This window comes from Coregonus clupeaformis, chromosome 27 (genome assembly GCF_020615455.1).
Source record: "Coregonus clupeaformis isolate EN_2021a chromosome 27, ASM2061545v1, whole genome shotgun sequence".
NCBI lineage: Eukaryota > Metazoa > Chordata > Actinopteri > Salmoniformes > Salmonidae > Coregonus > Coregonus clupeaformis.
The window spans coordinates 44486573-44506125 of NC_059218.1; the positions used below are offsets into that span (position 1 = coordinate 44486573).

At 43.8% G+C, this 19553-nt stretch overlaps 1 protein-coding gene across 1 annotated transcript in view; it reads right to left on the bottom strand.

The window, feature by feature from the left end:
- Nucleotides 1-2678: 2678 nt before the first annotated feature.
- ccdc169 (coiled-coil domain containing 169) overlaps nt 2679-19553 on the bottom strand; it is a 31314-nt gene continuing 14439 nt past the window's right edge. The window contains exons 3-8 of the mRNA XM_041850340.2: nt 19065-19175; nt 18717-18757; nt 13529-13627; nt 6150-6203; nt 4400-4515; nt 2679-2838 (exon numbers count right to left, since the gene is read on the bottom strand). Of these exons, the coding sequence (XP_041706274.2) occupies nt 2679-2838; nt 4400-4515; nt 6150-6203; nt 13529-13627; nt 18717-18757; nt 19065-19175 (581 nt within the window). The remainder of the gene's footprint in view (nt 2839-4399; nt 4516-6149; nt 6204-13528; nt 13628-18716; nt 18758-19064; nt 19176-19553) is intronic.

Here is a 19553-nt window from a genome sequence, read left to right on the forward strand (position 1 = left end):
AACTGAAGTCATTACATAAATAGGATACACTGGAACAACTGAAGTCATTACATAAATAGGATACACTGGAACAACTGAAGTCATTACATAAATAGGATACACTGGAACAACTGAAGTCATTACATAAATAGGATACACTGGAACAACTGAAGTCATTACATAAATAGAATAGACTGGAACAACGGAAGTCATTACATAAATAGAATAGACTGGAACAACGGAAGTCATTACATAAATAGAATAGACTGGAACAACGGAAGTCATTACATAAATAGAATAGACTGGAACAACGGAAGTCATTACATAAATAGAATAGACTGGAACAACGGAAGTCATTACATAAATAGAATAGACTGGAACAACTGAAGTCATTACATAAATAGGATAGACTTAAAATAAGAGTGTGACGATGATCCAATAATGGTTTTGTAATGCAGGAGGTTGTAGGAGGTAGTATACATAGTGTGTGTGTGTGTGTGTGTGTGTGTGTGTGTGTGTGTGTGTGTGTGTGTGTGTGTGTGTGTGTGTGTGTGTGTGTGTGTGTGTGTGTGTAGGAGGTAGTACACTGAAAACAATTATGGTTCTTAAATGTTTCTTTCTCAGCTCTTAAGGTTTCTTGGAAAGCTCTTTTCCGATAAAGAACCTTTGAGTTAAGTGGGGGGTTCTTGACGTGGCATCTACAGTTCTTCAGAATTCTATAAGGTTCTTGAAATGAAGTGAAGCCTGCAGATGTGTCCCTTTCATAGCACACAGCAAATTGGCCAGTGTTAACTAGTGTTATTTTTTCAGTGTAACATTTCTAGTGTTGATTCAAGAGTTAAATTAACACTACAAAGAGTTAAATTACCACTCAGTAGTGTAAAAGAACCCCAGTGTTGGTGTTAGTAACCAGTTGAACCAAAACCATGCCTATCATTATCATATTTCCCAGCATGCTCTATTGTAGGTTGCTTTAAAAATAAATAAATAAATCTCTGTTTTGGCATGTACATTGATTGATTAATTAATCTCATGCTAATCAAATATAAATACAATATATGTTACTTGGACTTATTGCACCCATTACTAAAATGGTCGTTCCAGTTTAGATGTTTAAGGTAGTCTCATATATTAGTCTTCCCAACGCTGGCAGTCATTCTGAATGCAGGTTGCAGGTGAATAAAAATTCCAAATGTTGTATATCCCCTCTCTGGCTGGAGGGATACACATCACTTTGCAAGCCAGTATAATGTGACTTACAGGCCTGATGAGGCCTGTAAACTGTATGTTGATTCAGGCCACTGTATTAGGGTGAAACTAGCCACTCAAAAGAAGGCCTTATGAAATATGTATCGCATTGTCTTAAATAATACAATTTGAATGACAACATATTCACTCACTTCATTAAGGCCACAGGACTGAAAATGAACGAAAGCAACAATCATTTCTCTATTACTAGCAAACAGTCATGGGTGTACTGGTAACTCTAAAATTCAATCGAAAGGTACCCTGAGAAATATGTAGATAAGGCCTGAAAACCCTACTGCAGGGCTATTCAATTCTGGTCCTGGAGGGCTGAAACATTTCTGGTTTGGGATTTTTGTATGATTCTTCAAAGAACCATCCCATGTATGGTCCTCCCCCTTACCTATCCTCTCATTTTCCCCTCCTCCCACTTCTCCTCTGTTCCCTCCTCATCACTTCTCCTCTCCTCTGTCCCCTCCTCATCACTTCTCCTCTCCTCTCCTCATCACTTCTCCTCTCCTCTGTTCCCTCCTCATCCCTTCTCCTCTCCTCTGTTCCCTCCTCATCACCTCCTCTCCTCTGTTCCCTCCTCATCACCTCCTCTCCTCTGTTCCCTCCTCATCACTTTTCCTCTCCTCTGACCCCTCCTCATCACCTCCTCTCCTCTGTCCCATCCTCATCACTTCTCCTCTCCTCTGTCCCCTCCTCATCACTTCTCCTCTCCTCTGTTCCCTCCTCATCACTTCTCCTCTCCTCTGTTCCCTCCTCATCACTTCTCCTCTCCTCTGTCCCCTCCTCATCACTTCTCCTCTCCTCTGTTCCCTCCTCATCACTACTCCTCTCCTTTGTCACCTCCTCATCACTTCTCCTCTCCTCTGTTCCCTCCTCATCACCTCCTCTCCTCTGTTCCCTCCTCATCACTTCTCCTCTCCTCTGTTCCCTCCTCATCACTTCTCCTCTCCTCTGTTCCCTCCTCATCACCTCCTCTCCTCTGTTCCCTCCTCATCACTTCTCCTCTCCACTTCCTATTTCCTTCCATTCTTTCCTCTCCTCTCTTCTCCTCCCCTCTCCTTCCCACTCCTGCATACCACAACTCTCCTTTTTTCTTCAATTCAATCCTGTTGTCCCCACACCTCTCATCTAAAAAAAGAACATTAGGGTATAAATACACACCACATTACCAGTGAGACAATTTTATTACACAAATCAAACCAGCATTGTTGTTTTGAGAGAGAGATACATATATATATATATATATATATATATATATATATATATAGAGAGAGAGAGAGAGAGAGAGAGAGAGAGAGAGAGAGAGAGAGAGAGAGAGAGAGAGAGAGAGAGAGAGAGAGAGAGAGAGAGAGAGAGAGAGAGAGAGAGAGAGAGAGAGAGAGAGAGAGAGAGAGAGAGAGAGAGAGAGAGAGAGAGAGAGAGAGAGAGAGAGAGGGGGTGACTCAGTGTTTCAGTCTGGGTAACCTGCTCCCCAGCTCAGCCTTCCTGACTCCTCTTCCTCCTCCTCCTCTTCCTTCCTCTGTTGTTGTTCCTCCTCCTCCTCCTCCTCTTCCTCCTCCTCTTCCTTCCTCTCTTCCTGACTGCTTACTGGTCTGCTTCCCTCTGTCATTCAGAGAAAAGAGAGAGAGAGAGAGAGAGAGAGGGAACAGATGGATGGAACATATGGATGGATGGATGGATGGATACTTTTAATGAATGAACAAACAAACAAATGAAACATCAAAATCTTAATCATTTTCAGTTTTTATACATTATAAAGATAATATCAAAGGATTTAAAAAACAACTTTATTATAAAAGTACTACCTTACATAATGGAATAACCATTGAGAAGTTGATTTGATAACATATTCTGACTTCAACAACTCAAGCTAGTTGCCTTGAGGGAATTATTTTGAGCTGTCAACTCAAAACATATAAAGTGAAGTTCACAGTCATTCACATCCAATCACAGTCACAAACCCAATGATATCTCCTAATCTGTGTAGTGAGCTAGCATGTCACGACAGGACGACGCTGAGATTAATATATTGGATCGTGTGTGGTGTGTCTCTTTAATAATTCACCAGCAGCCTTTAATTCCACATCACCTGTCTGATAGACACTGACAGAATGTAGTTATACAATATGGTGCTCCTACTTCAGAATGTAGCTATACAATACGGGGCTCCTACTTCAGAATGTAGTTATACAATACGGGGCTCCTACTTCAGAATGTAGCTATACAATACGGGGCTCCTACTTCAGAATGTAGCTATACAATACGGGGCTCCTACTTCAGAATGTAGTTATACAATACGGGGCTCCTACTTCAGAATGTAGTTATACAATATGGGGCTCCTACTTCAGAATGTAGTTATACAATATGGTGCTCCTACTTCAGAATGTAGTTATACAATATGGGGCTCCTACTTCAGAATGCAGTTATACAATAAGGGGCTCCTACTTCAGAATGTAGTTATACAATACGGGGCTCCTACTTCAGAATGTAGTTATACAATACGGGGCTCCTACTTCAGAATGTAGTTATACAATATGGGGCTCCTACTTCAGAATGTAGTTATACAATACGGGGCTCCTACTTCAGAATGCAGTTATACAATACGGGGCTACTACTTCAGAATGTAGTTATACAATACGGGGCTCCTACTTCAGAATGTAGTTATACAATATGGGGCTCCTACTTCAGAATGTAATTATACAATAAGGGGCTCCTACTTCAGAATGTAGTTATACAATACGGGGCTCCTACTTCACCACTAAACCACCATGGATTTACAGACAGTAATTATAAACAGGTATCAGTATTGTAAATCTGAACCTGTAGTTACATTGTACTTTCTATGTACTGTTTTATTAGGTGTCAGTTTTGTGAGTAGGCCATTTTGTAACAATGTGTAGCTACACTGTAATGACATTGTACCTGCCTATATAACTGCCATGTAAATACAAGGTTTTATCTCTGCTACATCTAAAGTGAGACTGAAACATGTTCTCATGGTGGTGTATAGTGTGGATGACTAGACATGTTGTTTTTTTTAAATAAAAAATGTCCTTAAATAACCACTGGTCCACAATCAGATATAATTCCACCCCATATAATGGTGACTGTTAGGATTAGATGGGCTGTTAAACTGATCCTAGATCTGTGGTTAGAGGCTCACTTCCTCATATGGCTCTCTGGTGCCCTGTGTGGCTGGACGGGGTACTGCTGGCTCTCTGGTGCCCTCTGTGGCTGGACCTGGTATTTCCGCCTGGTGACATCCAGGTTTGATGACAACTGTGACACAGCAAAAAAGATTTTCCATCACACAGACACAGACGTAGTCTCTTTAAAATCGGAATAGATGTGAATACATGTGCATGAGTACGTGTGTGTGTATGAATGTGTGTGAGTGTGTGTGAGTGTGTGTGTGTGTGTGTGTGTGTGTGTGTGTGTGTGTGTGTGTGTGTGTGTGTGTGTGTGTGTGTGTGTGTGAGTGTGAGTGTGAGTGTATGTGTGTGTGTGAGTGTGAATAATAATAATAATGTGAGTGTGTGTGTGAGTGTGTGTGTGAGTGTGAGTCAGAGTGTGTGTGTGAGTGTGAGGGTGTGTGTGTGAGTGTGAGTGTGTGTGTGTGTATGTGAGTGTGAGTGTGAGTGTGAGTGTGTGAGTGTGAGTGTGAGTGTGTGTGACTGTGACTGTGTCTGTGTGTGTGTGTGTGAGTGTGAGGGTGTGTGTGTGTGTGTGTGAGTGTGACTGTGTCTGTGTGTGTGTGTGTGAGTGTGAGGGTGTGTGTGTGTGTGTGTGAGTGTGAGTGTGTGTGTGTGTGTGTGTGTGTGTGAGTGTGTGAGTGTCTGTGTCTGTGTCTGTGTGTGAGTGTGAGTGTGAGTGTGTGTGTGTGAGTCTGTGTGTGAGTGTGTGTGTGTGAGTCTGTGTGTGTGTGTGAGTGTGTCCTATATATTACCGCATCTGTAGTAAAAGAGAACAAGGCTGATGGTTTCCAAAAAGTCCTTGACTCAGTTCTTTCCTTTCTCCTCCCTCTCTCTCTCTCTCTCTCTTTCTCTTTCTCTTTCTCTTTCTCTTTCTCTTTCTCTTTCTCTTTCTCTCTCTCTCTCTCTCTCTCTCTCTCTCTCTCTCTCTCTCTCTCTCTCTCTCTCTCTCTCTCTCTCTCTCTCTCTCTCTCTCTCTCTCTCTCTCTCTCTCTCTCTCTCTCTCTCTCTCTCTCTCTCTCTCTCTCTCTCTCTCTCTCTCTCTCTCTCTCTCTCTGTCTCTGTCTCTCTGAGTGTGTGTGTATGTGTGTGTGTATGAGTGTGTGTGTGTGTGTGACGGAGGGAGGGAGGGAGACCAACAGCACTACATAACTGGAGAGAGAACTCTAGAGGGTGAATGAGAAAGTCACACAGACAGACACAGACACACACCTCCTCTCCAACTGCACAATGTTCACTCTCTTTATAGCTGCTATATTTCATTGTGGCAGGTATTCATAGATCAGCAGTCAATAGGACTGTGTGTGTGTGTGTGTATGTGTGTGTGTGTGTGTGTGTGTGTGTGTGTGTGTGTGTGTGTGTGTGTGTGTGTGTGTGTGTGTGTGTGTGTGTGTGTGTGTGTGTGTGTGTTTGTGTGTGTGTGTGTGTGTGTGTGACACGTGTCCTTCCTGGCGGCAGGTAGCTTAGTGGTTAAGAGCGTTGTGCCAGTAACCGAAAGGTTGCTGGTTCTAATCCCCGAGCCGACTAGGTGAAAAATCTGTCAATGTGCCCTTGAGCAAGGCACTTAACCCCAATTGCTCCTGTAAGTCGCTCTGGATAAGAGCGTCTGCTAAATGACTAAAATGTAAATGTATATTACCCATAGGGTTCCCCTGCAGGTCCTCCAGTCTGTTTGTGTTCCTCATAGGAAGGAAGGATGAGAGGAGAGGAGAGGATGCTTACCTTTGCTATTTCTGACAGATACGCACGCCTCTCACTGTTGGCTTTATGAAAGGCCTGGGAATTAAAAGAGAGAAAGCGAGACAGCGAGACATGAAAGGAGGAGACGTCAGAGTATTGCAAGCACACTTATGGTTTTTAATGAGTGCATTGCAAGAGTCAGACTAATCAGCTGAACTGACGGTATGTATAGCTGTCTACATCAACAGGCCTTTCAGATTAGTGGGTCTAGGTATCTACACCATAAGGCAGCGGCTCCCAAACTATGGGTCGCGACCCCATGTGGGGTCGCCTGATATGAAAATGGGGTCGCGGGAGAATTTCCAAAATCCTGATTTTTTTAAATATACAGTACCAGTGAAAGGTTTGGACACACCTACTCTTTCAACTGTTTTTCTTTATTTTTACAAATGTTTACATTGTAGAATAATAGTGAAGACATCAAAACTATGAAATAATACATATGGAATCATGTAGTAACCAAAAAAGTGTTAAATATTTTATATTTGAGATTCATCAATAGCCACCCTTTGCCTTGATGACAGCTTCATGGTCGAATTGCTGCAAATAAACCACTACTAAAGGACACCAATAAGAAGAAGAGACTTGTTTGGGCCAAGAAACCCGAGCAATGGACATTAGACAGGTGGAAATGTGTCCTTTGGTCTGGAGTCCAAATTGGAGATTTTTGGATCCAACTGCCATGTCTTTGTGAGACGCGGTGTGGGTTAACGGATGATCTCCACATTTGTATTTCCCACCGTAAAGCATGGAGAAGGAGGTGTTATGGTGTGGGGATGCTTTGCTGGTGACACTGTCTGTGATTTATTTAGAATTCAAGGCACACTTAACCAGCATGGCTACCACAGCATTCTGCAGTGATACACCATCCCATCTGGTTTGGGCTTAGTGGGACTTTCATTTGTTTTTCAACAGGACAATGACCCAACACACCTCCAGGCTGTGTGGAGTGCTGCATCAGATTACCTGGCCTTCACAATCCCCCGACCTCAACCAAATTGAGAGGGTTTGGGATGAGTCGGACCGCAGAGTGAAGGAAAAGCAGCCAACAAGTGCTCAGCATATGTGGGAACTCCTTCAAGACTGTTGGAAAAGCATTCCAGGTGAAGCTGGTTGAGAGAATGCCAAGAGTTTGCAAAACTGTCATCAAGGCAAAGCTCGGCTACTTTGAACAATCTTAAATATATTTTGATTTGTTTAACACTTTTTTGGTTACTACATGATTCCATATGTGTTATTTAATAGTGTTGATGTCTTCACTATTATTCTACAATGTAGAAAATAATAAAGAAATAAAGAAAAACCCTTGAATGAGTAGGTGTTCTAAAACTTTTGACCGGTAGTGTATATATAATATTATAATAAATCATTGTAATGTGGTTAACCTTAAAAATCTAAATGAAAATTATTCAAATCTAAAAGATAAAATGTAAGGATTAGAAGGATTACTTAATCCTATCCCAGGTATTCCTTAAAGAGGTGGGGTTTCAAGTGTCTCCGGAAGGTGTTGAGTGACTCCGCCGTCCTGGCGTTGTGAGGGAGATTGTTCCACCATTGGGGTGCCAGAGCAGCGAACAGTTTTGACTGGGCTGAGCGGGAACTGTGCTTCCGCAGAGGTAGGGGGGCCAGCAGGCCAGAGGTGGATGAACGCAATGCCCTCGTTTGGGTGTAGGGACTGATCAGAGCCTGAAGGTACGGAGGTGCCGTTCCCCTCACAGCTCCGTAGGCAAGCACCATGGTCTTGTAGCAGATGCGAGCTTCAACTGGAAGCCAGTGGAGTGTGCGGAGGAGCAGGGTGACGTGAGAGAACTTGGGAAGGTTGAACACCAGACGGGCTGCGGCATTCTGGATGAGTTGTAGGGGTTTAATGGCACAGGCAGGGAGCCCGGCCAACAGCGAGTTGCAGTAATCCAGACGGGAGATGACAAATGCCTGGATTAGGACCTGTGCCGCTTCCTGTGTAAGGCAGGGTCGTACTCTCCAAATGTTGTAGAGCATGAACCTACAGGATCGGGTCACCGCCTTGATGTTAGCGGAGAACGACAGGGTGTTGTCCAGGGTCACGCCAAGGCTTTTTGCACTCTGGGAGGAGGACACAACAGAGTTGTCAACTGTGATGGCAAGATCATGGAACGGGCAGTCCTTCCCCGGGAGGAAGAGCAGCTCCGTCTTGCCGAGGTTCAGCTTGAGGTGGTGATCTGTCATCCACACTGATATGTCTGCCAGACATGCAGAGATGCGATTCGCCACCTGGTTATCAGAAGGGGGAAAGGAGAAGATTAGTTGTGTGTCGTCTGCGTAGCAATGATAGGAGAGGCCATGTGAGGATATGACAGAGCCAAGTGACTTGGTGTATAGCGAGAATAGGAGAGGGCCTAGAACTGAGCCCTGGGGGACACCAGTGGTGAGAGCACGTGGTGCGGAGACAGATTCTCGCTACGCCACTTGGTAGGAGCGACCTGTCAGGTAGGACGCAATCCAAGAGTGAGCCAAGCCGGAGATGCCCAACTCGGAGAGGGTGGAGAGGAGGATCTGATGGTTCACAGTATCAAAGGCAGAGAGAGAGAGTTAGCTTTAGCAGTGCGGAGAGCCTCCGTGACACAGAGAAGAGCAGTCTCAGTTGAATGACCAGTCTTGAAACCTGACTGGTTTGGATCAAGAAGGTCATTCTGAGAGAGATAGCAAGAGAGTTGGCTAAAGATGGCACGCTCAAGAGTTTTGGAGAGAAAAAAAAAGAAGGGATACTGGTCTGTAGTTGTTGACATCGGAGGGATCGAGTGTAGGTTTTTTGAGAAGGGGTACAACTCTCGCTCTCTTGAAGACGGAAGGGACATAGCCAGCGGTCAAGGATGAGTTGATGAGCGAGGTGAGGTAAGGGAGAAGGTCTCCGGAAATGGTCTGGAGAAGAGAGGAGGGGATAGGGTCAAGCGGGCAGGTTGTTGGGTGGCCGGCCGTCACAAGTCACAAGATTTCATCTGGAAAGAGAGGGGAGAAAGAAGTCAAAGCATAGGGTAGGGCAGTGTGAGCAGGACCAGCAGTGTCATTTGACTTAACAAACGAGGATCGGATGTCGTCAACCTTCTTTTCAAAATGGTTGACGAAGTCATCCACAGAAAAGATGCCAGGTCCGCAGGGAGTCTAGTTTTCCTCCGGCTGCCCGGAGCCCTGTTCTGTGAGCTCGCAATGAGTCGTCAAGCCACGGAGCAGGAGGGGAGGACCGAGCCGGCCGGGAGGATTGGGGACATAGAGAGTCAAAGGATGCAGAAAGGGAGGAGAGGAGGGTTGAGGAGGCAGAATCAGGAGATTGGAGGGAGAAGGATTGAGCAGAGGGAAGAGATGATAGGATGGAAGAGGAGAGAGTAGTGGGAGAGAGAGAGCGAAGGTTGCGACGGTGCATTACCATATGAGTAGGGGCAGAGTGAGTAGTGTTGGAGGAGAGCGAGAGAGAAAAGGATACAAAGTAGTGGTCGGAGACATGGAGGGGAGTTGCAGTGAGATTAGTAGAAGAACAGCATCTAGTAAAGATGAGGTCAAGCGTATTGCCTGCCTTGTGAGTGGGGGGGACAGTGAGAGGGTGAGGTCAAAAGAGGAGAGGAGTGGAAAGAAGGAGGCAGAGAGAAATGCGTCAAAGGTAGACGTAGGGAGGTTAAAGTCACCCAGAACTGTGAGGGGTGAGCCATCCTCAGGAAAGGAACTTATCAAGGCATCAAGCTCATTGATGAACTCTCCAAGGGAACCTGGAGGGCGATAAATGATAAGGATGTTAAGCTTGAATGGGCTAATGACTGTGACAGCATGGAATTCAAATGAGGAGATAGACAGATGGGTCAGGGGAAAAAGAGAGAATGTCCACTTGGGAGAGATGAGGATTCCTGTGCCACCACCCCGCTGACCAGATGCTCTCGGGTATGTGAGAACACATGGTCAGACAAGGAGAGAGCAGTAGGAGTAGCAGTGTTTTCAGTGGTAATCCATGTTTCCGTCAGCGCCAAGAAGTCGAGGGACTGGAGGGTAGCATAGTCTGAGATGAACTCTGCCTTGTTGGCCGCAGAACGGCAGTTCCAGAGGCTGCCGGAGACCTGGAACTCCATGTGGGTTGTGGAGTCAGGAAGTTAAAGCTTGGTCGCAAATGGGTCTTCCAAATGGACAATGACCCCAAGCATACTTCCAAAGTTGTGTCAAAATGGCTTAAGGACAACAAAGTCAAAGTATTGGAGTGGCCATCACAAAGCCCTGACCTCCATCCTACAGAACATTTGTGGGCAGAACTGAAAAAGAGTGTGCGAGCAAGGAGGCCTACAAACCTGACTCAGTTACATCAGCTATGTCAGGAGGAATGGGCCAAAATTCACCCAACTTATTGTGCGAAGCTTGTGGAAGGCTACACGAAACGTTTGACCCAAGTTAAACAATCTAAAGGCAATGCTACCAAATACTAATTGAGTGTATGTAAACTTCTGACCCACTGGGAATGTGATGAAATAAATAAAAGCTGAAATAAATCATTCTCTTTACTATTATTCTGACATTTCACATTCTTAAAATAAAGTGGTGATCCCGACTGACCTAAGACAGGGACTTTTTACTAGGAATAAATGTCAGGAATTGTGAACAACTGAGTTTAAATGTATTTGGCTAAGGTGTATGTAAACTTCCGACTTCAACTGTATGTGGCAGTGTCTACAGACAATCACGGACTACAAAAGGAAAACCAACCACGTTGCCGACACCGATGTCTTGCTTCCGGACAAGCTAAAAACCGCCGCTTTGAGGATAACACAGTGCCACCAACGCGACCCACTACCAAGGACTGTGGGCTCTCCTTCTCCGTGTCCGACGTGAGTAAGACATTTAAGCATGTTAGCCATGTCCTCAGAGCATGCGCAGACCAGCTGTCTGGTGTGTTTACGGAAATATTCAATCTCTTCCTATCCCAGGCTGCTGTCCCCACATGCTTCAAAATGGCCACCATTGATCCTGTACCCAAGAAAGCAAAGGTAACTGAACTAAATGACTATCACCCCGTAGTACTCACCTCTGTCATCATGAAGTGCTTTGAGAGACTAGTCAAGGATCATATCACCTCTACCTTACCTGTCACCCTAGACCCACTTCAATTTGCTTATTGCCCCAATAGATCCACAGACGATGCAATCGCTATCACACTGCACACTGCCTTATCCCATCTGGACAAGAGGAATACCTATGTAAGAATGCTGTTCATTGACTATAGCTCAGCATTCAACACCATAGTACCCTCCAAGCTCATCATTAAGCTCGAGGCCCTGGGTCTGAACCCCACCCTGTGCAACTGGGTCCTGGACTTCCTGACGGGCCGACCCCAGGTTGTGAAGGTAGGAAACAACACCTCCACTTCGCTGATCCTCAACACTGGTGCCCCACAAGGGTGCATGCTCAGCCCCCTCCTGTACTCCCTGTTCACCCATGACTGCGTGGCCAAGTACGCCTCCAACTCAATCATCAGGTTTGCAGACGACACAACAGTAGTAGGCTTGATTACCAACAATGACGAGACAGCCTACAGGGAGGAGGTAAGGGCTCTGGGAGTGTGGTGCCAGGAAAATAACCTCTCACTCAAGGTCAACAAAACAAAGGAGATGATCGTGGACTTCAGGAAACAGCAGATGGTGCACCCCCCTATCCACATCGACGGGACCGCAGTGGAGAAGGTGGAAAGCTTCAAGTTCCTTGGCGTACAAATCACTGACAAACTGAAATGGTCCACCCACGCAGACAGTGTGGTGAAGAAGGCGCAACAGAAACAAGAAATTTGGCTTGGCACCTAAAACCTTCACAAACTTTTACAGATGCACAATTGAGAGCATCCTGTCGGGCTGTATCCCCGCCTGGTACGGCAACTGCACCGCCCGCAACCACAGGGCTCTCCAGAGGGTGGTGCGGTCTGCTGAACGCATTACCAGGGGCAAACTACCCACCCTCCAGGACACCTACAGAACCCAATGTCACAGGAAGGCCAAAAAGATAATCAAGGACATCAACCACCCGAGCCACTGCCTGTTCACCCTGCTATCATCCAGAGGGCGAGGTCAGTACAGGTGCATCAAAGCTGGGACCGAGAGACTGAAAAACAGCTTCTATCTCAAGGCCATCAGACTGTTAAATAGCCATCACTAGCACATTAGAGGCTGCTGCTGCCTATAGAAATCACTGGCCACTTTAAGAAATGGAACACTAGTCACTTTAATAATGTTTACATATCTTGCATTACTCATCTCATATGTATTTACTGTATACTATAATATTCTACCGTATCTTAGTCCATGCCGCTCTGTCATTGCTCGTCCATATATGTATATATTCTTAATTCCATTCCTTACTTAGATTTGTGTGTATTGGGTATATGTTGTGAAATTGTTAGATATTACTGGTTAGATATTACTGCACTGTCAGAGCTAGAAGCACAAGCATTTCGCTACACGCGCAATAACATCTGCTAAACACGTGTATGTGACAAATAAAATTCAATTTGATTTTGATTTGATCAATACCTTTGTCAGATAACACTGTGAAACTAAGAATTCATGCTATTGTTAGCAATCAACAGGAAACTGACTGAACGAATCAAAGACTCCCCAGCTTATGCTCTCCAGATGGGCGTTAGCTGTGAGGGCCAAGATGACCATGCATTGACTTTTGTTCACTATACATGTCGGGGGATGCTATTCACAATGACATATTGTTCTGTCACACGATTCCCGAGATTGAAATGGCACAGGGGATTTTCGGTGTGCTGTGTGGCTACATTGACGAAATACAGATACGTCCTTTCAGAACGGGATTATAGATTAGTGGGTGCTAATACTGGCCGATTTCAGCCTTATTCTCATAAACGTGACACGCCGGAATCTGATCGGACAAAACAGTAAACTAATAAACAAATGGATAAACAGTCCTACTGGAGAGAGAGAAACAATGAAAGAGAAAGAGAGGGAGAGAGAGAGAGGGAGAAACAGGGAGAGAGAAAGAGAGAGAGAAAAACAGAGAGAGAGAGAAAGAGAGCGAGCAAGAGAGAGGGAGGGAGAGAAACAGAGAGAGAGAAACAGAGAGAGAGAGGGAGAGAGAGAGAGGGAGAGAGAGAAACAAAGAGAGAGAGAAAGAGCGAGAGAGAGAGAGAGAGGGAGAGAGAGAAACAAAGAGAGAGAGAAAGAGCGAGAGAGAGAGAGAGAGAGGGAGAGAAACAGAGAGAGAGAGAGAGAGAGAGAGAGAGACAGAGACAGAGACAGAGACAGAGAGAGAGAGAGAGAGAGAGACAGAGACAGAGACAGAGACAGAGACAGAGACAGAGACAGAGAGAAAGAGAGAGAGAGAGACAAATAGACCTTCCCCTCCTGTTCGATCCTCAGTCCGCAGTCTAACAGCTGACCCTGCAGCGCTGCCTTCTCATTGGTCAGGACCTTCAGCCTCTGCCTCAGTGCATCCTGGGAAATAGAGTCAGACACACCATGACCACCTGACCAAGAACAACTACTGGGCCCAGTTATAAGCTAGAACTACAACTACAGGGCCCAGAGGTTTCCCTGGCCAAGTTAACTCCTGGTCTAGTCAAGTACAGGGCCCAGAGGTTTCCCTCACCAAGTTAACTCCTAGTCTAGTCATGTACAGGGCCCAGAGGTTTCCCTGGCCAAGTTAACTCCTGGTCTAGTCATGTACAGGGCCCAGAGGTTTCCCTGGCCAAGTTAACCCCTGGTCTAGTCATGTACAGGGCCCAGAGGTTTCCCTGGCCAGGTTAACTCCTAGTCTAGTCATGTACAGGGCCCAGAGGTTTCCCTGGCCAGGTTAACTCCTAGTCTAGTCATCAAACAGAGACAGAGTCATGATTGTCGAATAATGACAGCAGAAGACAAATAAATGTCTGTTGTTCGCAGTAACATCAGTAACATCAGTAACATCAGAAACATCAGTAACATCAGTAACATCAGTAACATCAGTAACATCAGCAACATCAGTAACATCAGTAACATCAGTAACATCAGCAACATCAGTAACATCAGTAACATCAGTAACATCAGTAACATCAGTAACATCAGTAACATCAGTAACATCAGCAACATCAGTAACATCAGTAACATCAGTAACATCAGTAACATCAGCAACATCAGTAACATCAGTAACATCAGTAACATCAGTAACATCAGCAACATCAGCAACATGAGTAACATCAGTAACATCAGCAACATGAGTAACATCAGCAACATGAGTAACATCAGTAACATCAGTAACATCAGCAACATGAGTAACATCAGTAACATCAGTAACATCAGCAACATGAGTAACATCAGTAACATCAGTAACATCAGTAACATGAGTAACATCAGTAACATCAGTAACATCAGTAACATCAGTAACATGAGTAACATCAGTAACATGAGTAACATCGAGACTAGCTAGCATCGCACCGCTAGACTAGAGAACACAGAGCAGACATTATGGTCTGGTCCCACTGCAAGACGTCCTCCAACCATTTTTGAACTTTTACTGTTGAAAAGCGATATCCCAAGTACAAATACAGTAAAATGCACACACACTAAAGGGTAAAAATGTTTTGAGCAATATAGTGTTTTTTAGACACAACCGCAAACTTCTAGGAGTAGGGCATTCAGTGAGTATGTTTACATGCACAGTAATAATTCGATATTAAACTGATTATGGCAGTAGGCAGATTATGCATTAGTCATGTAAACACCTTACTCTGCTTACAGTGGGGGGAAAAAGTATTTAGTCAGCCACCAATTGTGCAAGTTCTCCCACTTAAAAAGATGAGAGAGGCCAGTAACATCAGTAACATCAGTAACATCAGTAACATCGAGACTAGCTAGCATCGCACCGCTAGACTAGAGAACAGAAAGAGGTCAAATACTTATTTTCCACCATAATTTGCAAATAAATTCATTAAAAATCCTACAATGTGATTTTCTGGATTTTTTTTCTCATTTTGTCTGTCATAGTTGACGTGTACCTATGATGAAAATTACAGGCCTCTCTCATCTTTTTAAGTGGGAGAACTTGCACAATTGGTGGCTGACTAAATACTTTTTTTGCCCACTGTATCTTAATCGGTGCAAGGTCAAAATCGAAGTAAGCATACTCCGATTAAAACACCTTTTTTCTGAGTAATCTTTTGAATTATTAGGCCACGTAAACACCTTAATCGGTGTTCCAGCTGTTTATTTCAATTGTGCATGTGCTAGCACGAGCCTCCCTCTTTAGCGCAAGTAAAGTGAGTTCGGAGAAACTGAATGTATGCCTCTTAGAAGTAATTGTCACATACAAACTTTATATGTCCGAATTCAGCATCAAATGTTCTTCCCAAAAATAACATGGTCGCTGTGGTAGAACTTTTATTTTGATAGCCGGTTTTCTGCATTTATCAGAGTGCCATCAGGTAGCCTGATTTCAGATGTGTCCTTGTAAACAGGATTATTAGGGAAATCGTTCTTCTTGCAACGTTTTAATATAACTACACACACTTGCCTGGACCACCTATTGACGTGTGCCTTTTGTTAAGGAAATCAGGTGTTAAATGAGGTGTAAAGGAGACTGGAGTGCCACTTGAAAGTATTTAGTGTGTGTGATTTACTGTATTTATACTTGGGATATCTTTTTTTTTAATGGCTGGATGACATCTTTAACCTTCTGTTGTTAGCCTAGCGCTAACTAACAAACAACTGTTATTCTGAATACATAATAGCAGGTAGAATGTATAACTCTCTCTATCTCTCCTTTCATTTCCGAGGAAAGGTTACTATTCCCTCTCTACTCGATATGTATCGATTTACATTCTTGTCACACACTCTCAGTCACTTTTCTCTCTCTCTCTCTCTCTCTCTCTCTCTCTCACTCTCTTTCTCTCTCTCTCTCTAGGCCTGTATCTCCTCCTCTCTCTCTCTCTCTCTCTCTCTCTCTCAGCCTGTATCTCTTCTTCTGTCTCTCTCTTGCTCTCACACACACACACACAAACGCGCACACACACACACACAACAAACAGTGGAGGAGTGTGTCCTCTGGTGTAGTGTGTAATCCAGTGATTACTGAGCTGTGATTAAAGTCAGGTTTATTCTGTCTACATCAGCACAGTTATCTAAAGCGGCAGCTGGTCTGGTCTGGTCTGGCAGCACTGGTTGGTTCTCTGTGTGTTCTATTGGTGTAATGTGTGTTCATCTCTCTCTAATCGCCTCTGTGGATCTTTCTGACTGTCAGTCTAATCACCTCTGTGGATCTGTCTGACTGTCAATATAATCACCTCTGTGGATCTTTCTGACTGTCAGTCTAATCACCTCTGTGGATCTGTCTGACTGTCAGTTTAATCACCTCTGTGGATCTGTCTGACTGTCAATATAATCACCTCTGTGGATCTGTCTGTCTGTCAATATAATCACCTCTGTGGATCTGTCTGTCTGTCAATATAATCACCTCTGTGGATCTGTCTGACTGTCAATATAATCACCTCTGTGGATCTGTCTGACTGTCAATATAATCACCTCTGTGGATCTGTCTGACTGTCAATATAATCACCTCTGTGGATCTGTCTGACTGTCAGTCTAATCACCTCTGTGGATCTGTCTGACAGTCAATCTAATATATATATAACATATACAGTATATAATATAACATTCCACAACAGATACAGTACAGTGTATTCGGAAAGTATTCAGACCCCTTGACTCATAAAAATCTGTTTTCGCATTGTCATTATGGGGTATTGTGTGTAGATTGATGAGGAAAACAATTTATTTAATCAATTTTAGAATAAGGCTGTAACGTAACAAAATGTGGAAAAGGTGAAGGGGTCTGAATACTTTCCGAATACACTGTATATAATATAATATCTATAATATACAGTATATAATATAATACCTATAATATGCAGTATATATTATAATATCAATAATATTCAGTATATAATAGAATATCCCATAAAATATACAGTCCAGTATATACACTGTGTGCACAATTATTAGGCAAGTTGTATGTTTGAGGATTCATTTTATTATTGAACAACTACAGTGCTCTCGGTCATTCCAAAATGTTTAATAAACCTCAAACCTGAATCTTTAAGTAAAGTAAAGTAAAAGTGAGGTTTTGGCTTTCTTTGGAGAATATCTATGTGTGCACAATTAATGGGCAACTATTAGTGTGCAGAATTATTATGCAACAAAATGAAAAACGAAAAGTTCCCCCATCTCACTTGTTTATTTTCATATGTTAAAGTGAGAATAATACACAAACTCAAAATTTACAGATAAACATTTCTGACATTTCAAAAAAAAATCTGTGACCAATATAGCCACCCTTCTTTTCAATAACAGTCATAAGCCTTCCATCCAATGGAGTCTGTTAGTTTCTTGATCTGTTGACGATCAACTTTTTGTGCAGCAGCAGCCACAGCCTCCCAGACACTGGTCAGAGAGGGGTACTGTTTTCCTTCACCGTAAATCGACCGTTTAAGAAGGGACCACAAGTTCTCAATAGGGTTTAGGTCAGGTGAGGAAGGGGGCCATGTCATTATTATTTCATCTTTAAGGCCTTTACTGGCTAGCCACGCAGTGGAGTACTTCGATGCATGCGATGGAGCATTGTCCTGCATAAAAATCATGGTCTTCTTGAAAGATGCAGACTTTTTCCTGTACCGCTGCTTGAAGAAAGTGTCTTCTAAAAACTGGCAGTAGGTTTGGGAGTTGAGTTTGAGTCCATCTTCAACCCGAAAAGGTCCAACTAGCTCATCTTTAATAATACCAGCCCATACCAGTACCCCACCTCCACCTTGCTGGCGTCTGAGTCGAAGTGGAGCTCCGTGCCCGTTACTGATCCAGCCACGGGCCCATCCATCTGGTCCGTCAAGAGTCACTCTCATCTCATCAGTCCATAATATCTGAAGACAGATTTTTCATGGCCCAGTCTTGACGTTTCAACTTATCTGTCTTGTTCAGTGGTGGTCGGGTTTCAGCCTTCCTTACCTTGGCCATGTCTCTGAGCACTGAACACCTTGTACTTCTGGGCACTCCAGGTAGGTTGCAGTTCTGGAATATGACAGCACTGGAGGATAATGGGTTCCTGGTAGCTTCACGTTTAATTCCTCTCAAATCTTTGGCAGTTAATTTGCGTATTTTTTTTCTCAACACGATTCTTGCGACCCTGTTGACTATTTGCAACAAAACATTTGATGGTTCTGTTATCACGCCCCAATATCTTAGCAATTTCAAGAGTGCTGCATCCCTCTGAAATACTTTTTACAATTTTTGACTTTTCAGAGTCAGTTAAATCTCTTTTTTGGCCCACTTTGCCTGAGGAAAAGAAGCTGCCTAATAATTATGCACACCTTGATATAGGGTGTTGATCTCCTTAGGCCACACCCTCCCTCATTACACAAATACACATCACCTGATATGCTTAAATCCAATAAGCATTCCAGTTTATACAGCTTGGAGTTGGGAAATATGCATAATAATGACGATATGGTCAAAATACTGACTTGCCTAATAATTGTGCACACAGTGTATAAGTACTCACCACTGGGATCTCATCATAGGATCGTATTGAGGCTAATCGATCTGCAAAGACACATAGAAAATATGTGGTGTCACCTCAAAAGCACCCTAAAAATCCACAAAATAATTTTCCCTGTGTGTTTAGTGTGTTTAGTGTGTTTAGTGTGTTGAGGGTGTTTAGGGTCCTCTGTAGCTCAATTGGTAGAGCACGGCGCTTGTAACGCCAGGGTAGTGGGTTCGATCCCCGGGACCACCCACACGTAGAAATGTATGCGCACATGACTGTAAGTCGCTTTGGATAAAAGTGTCTAATAAATGGCATATTATTATTATTATTTAGTGTGTGTGTGTGACAGTTCCTTCCTGTTACCCATGGGGTTTCTCTGCAAGTCCTCCAGTCTTTCGTGAACGAGTGTGATCTGTCGTTCCAGCTGACCGTTCAACTCCACCTGCGTGTCGTACCGGGTCTTCCACTCGTTACCTAGGAGACAGCAGTGGGGAGAGGATTCACATCCCATCCCACACTCAACATGTATTACACGTAGGACTACACGTAGGATACATTCATTCATATTTAATAAAGTGAACAGGCGTGTGTTTTTTCCAGCTGCCATAGCAACACTACTAACCACCTAGGCCAGCCAATAGTAAACCTCTAAACATTTGTTGGGGGGGGCGGGGATTCCGGTCGGGATTCGACTCCTGCTATCATATGAACACACATAAGACATGGAAAACATGTAGAATTGCAGGAAATTAGCTTTTAAACTGCTCAATTTTTGGTTGTAAGCAGAATACATTGCAACTCCTATTTGCCACATCTTCAATCTAAGCCTAGAAGACAGTGTGTGTCCTGAAG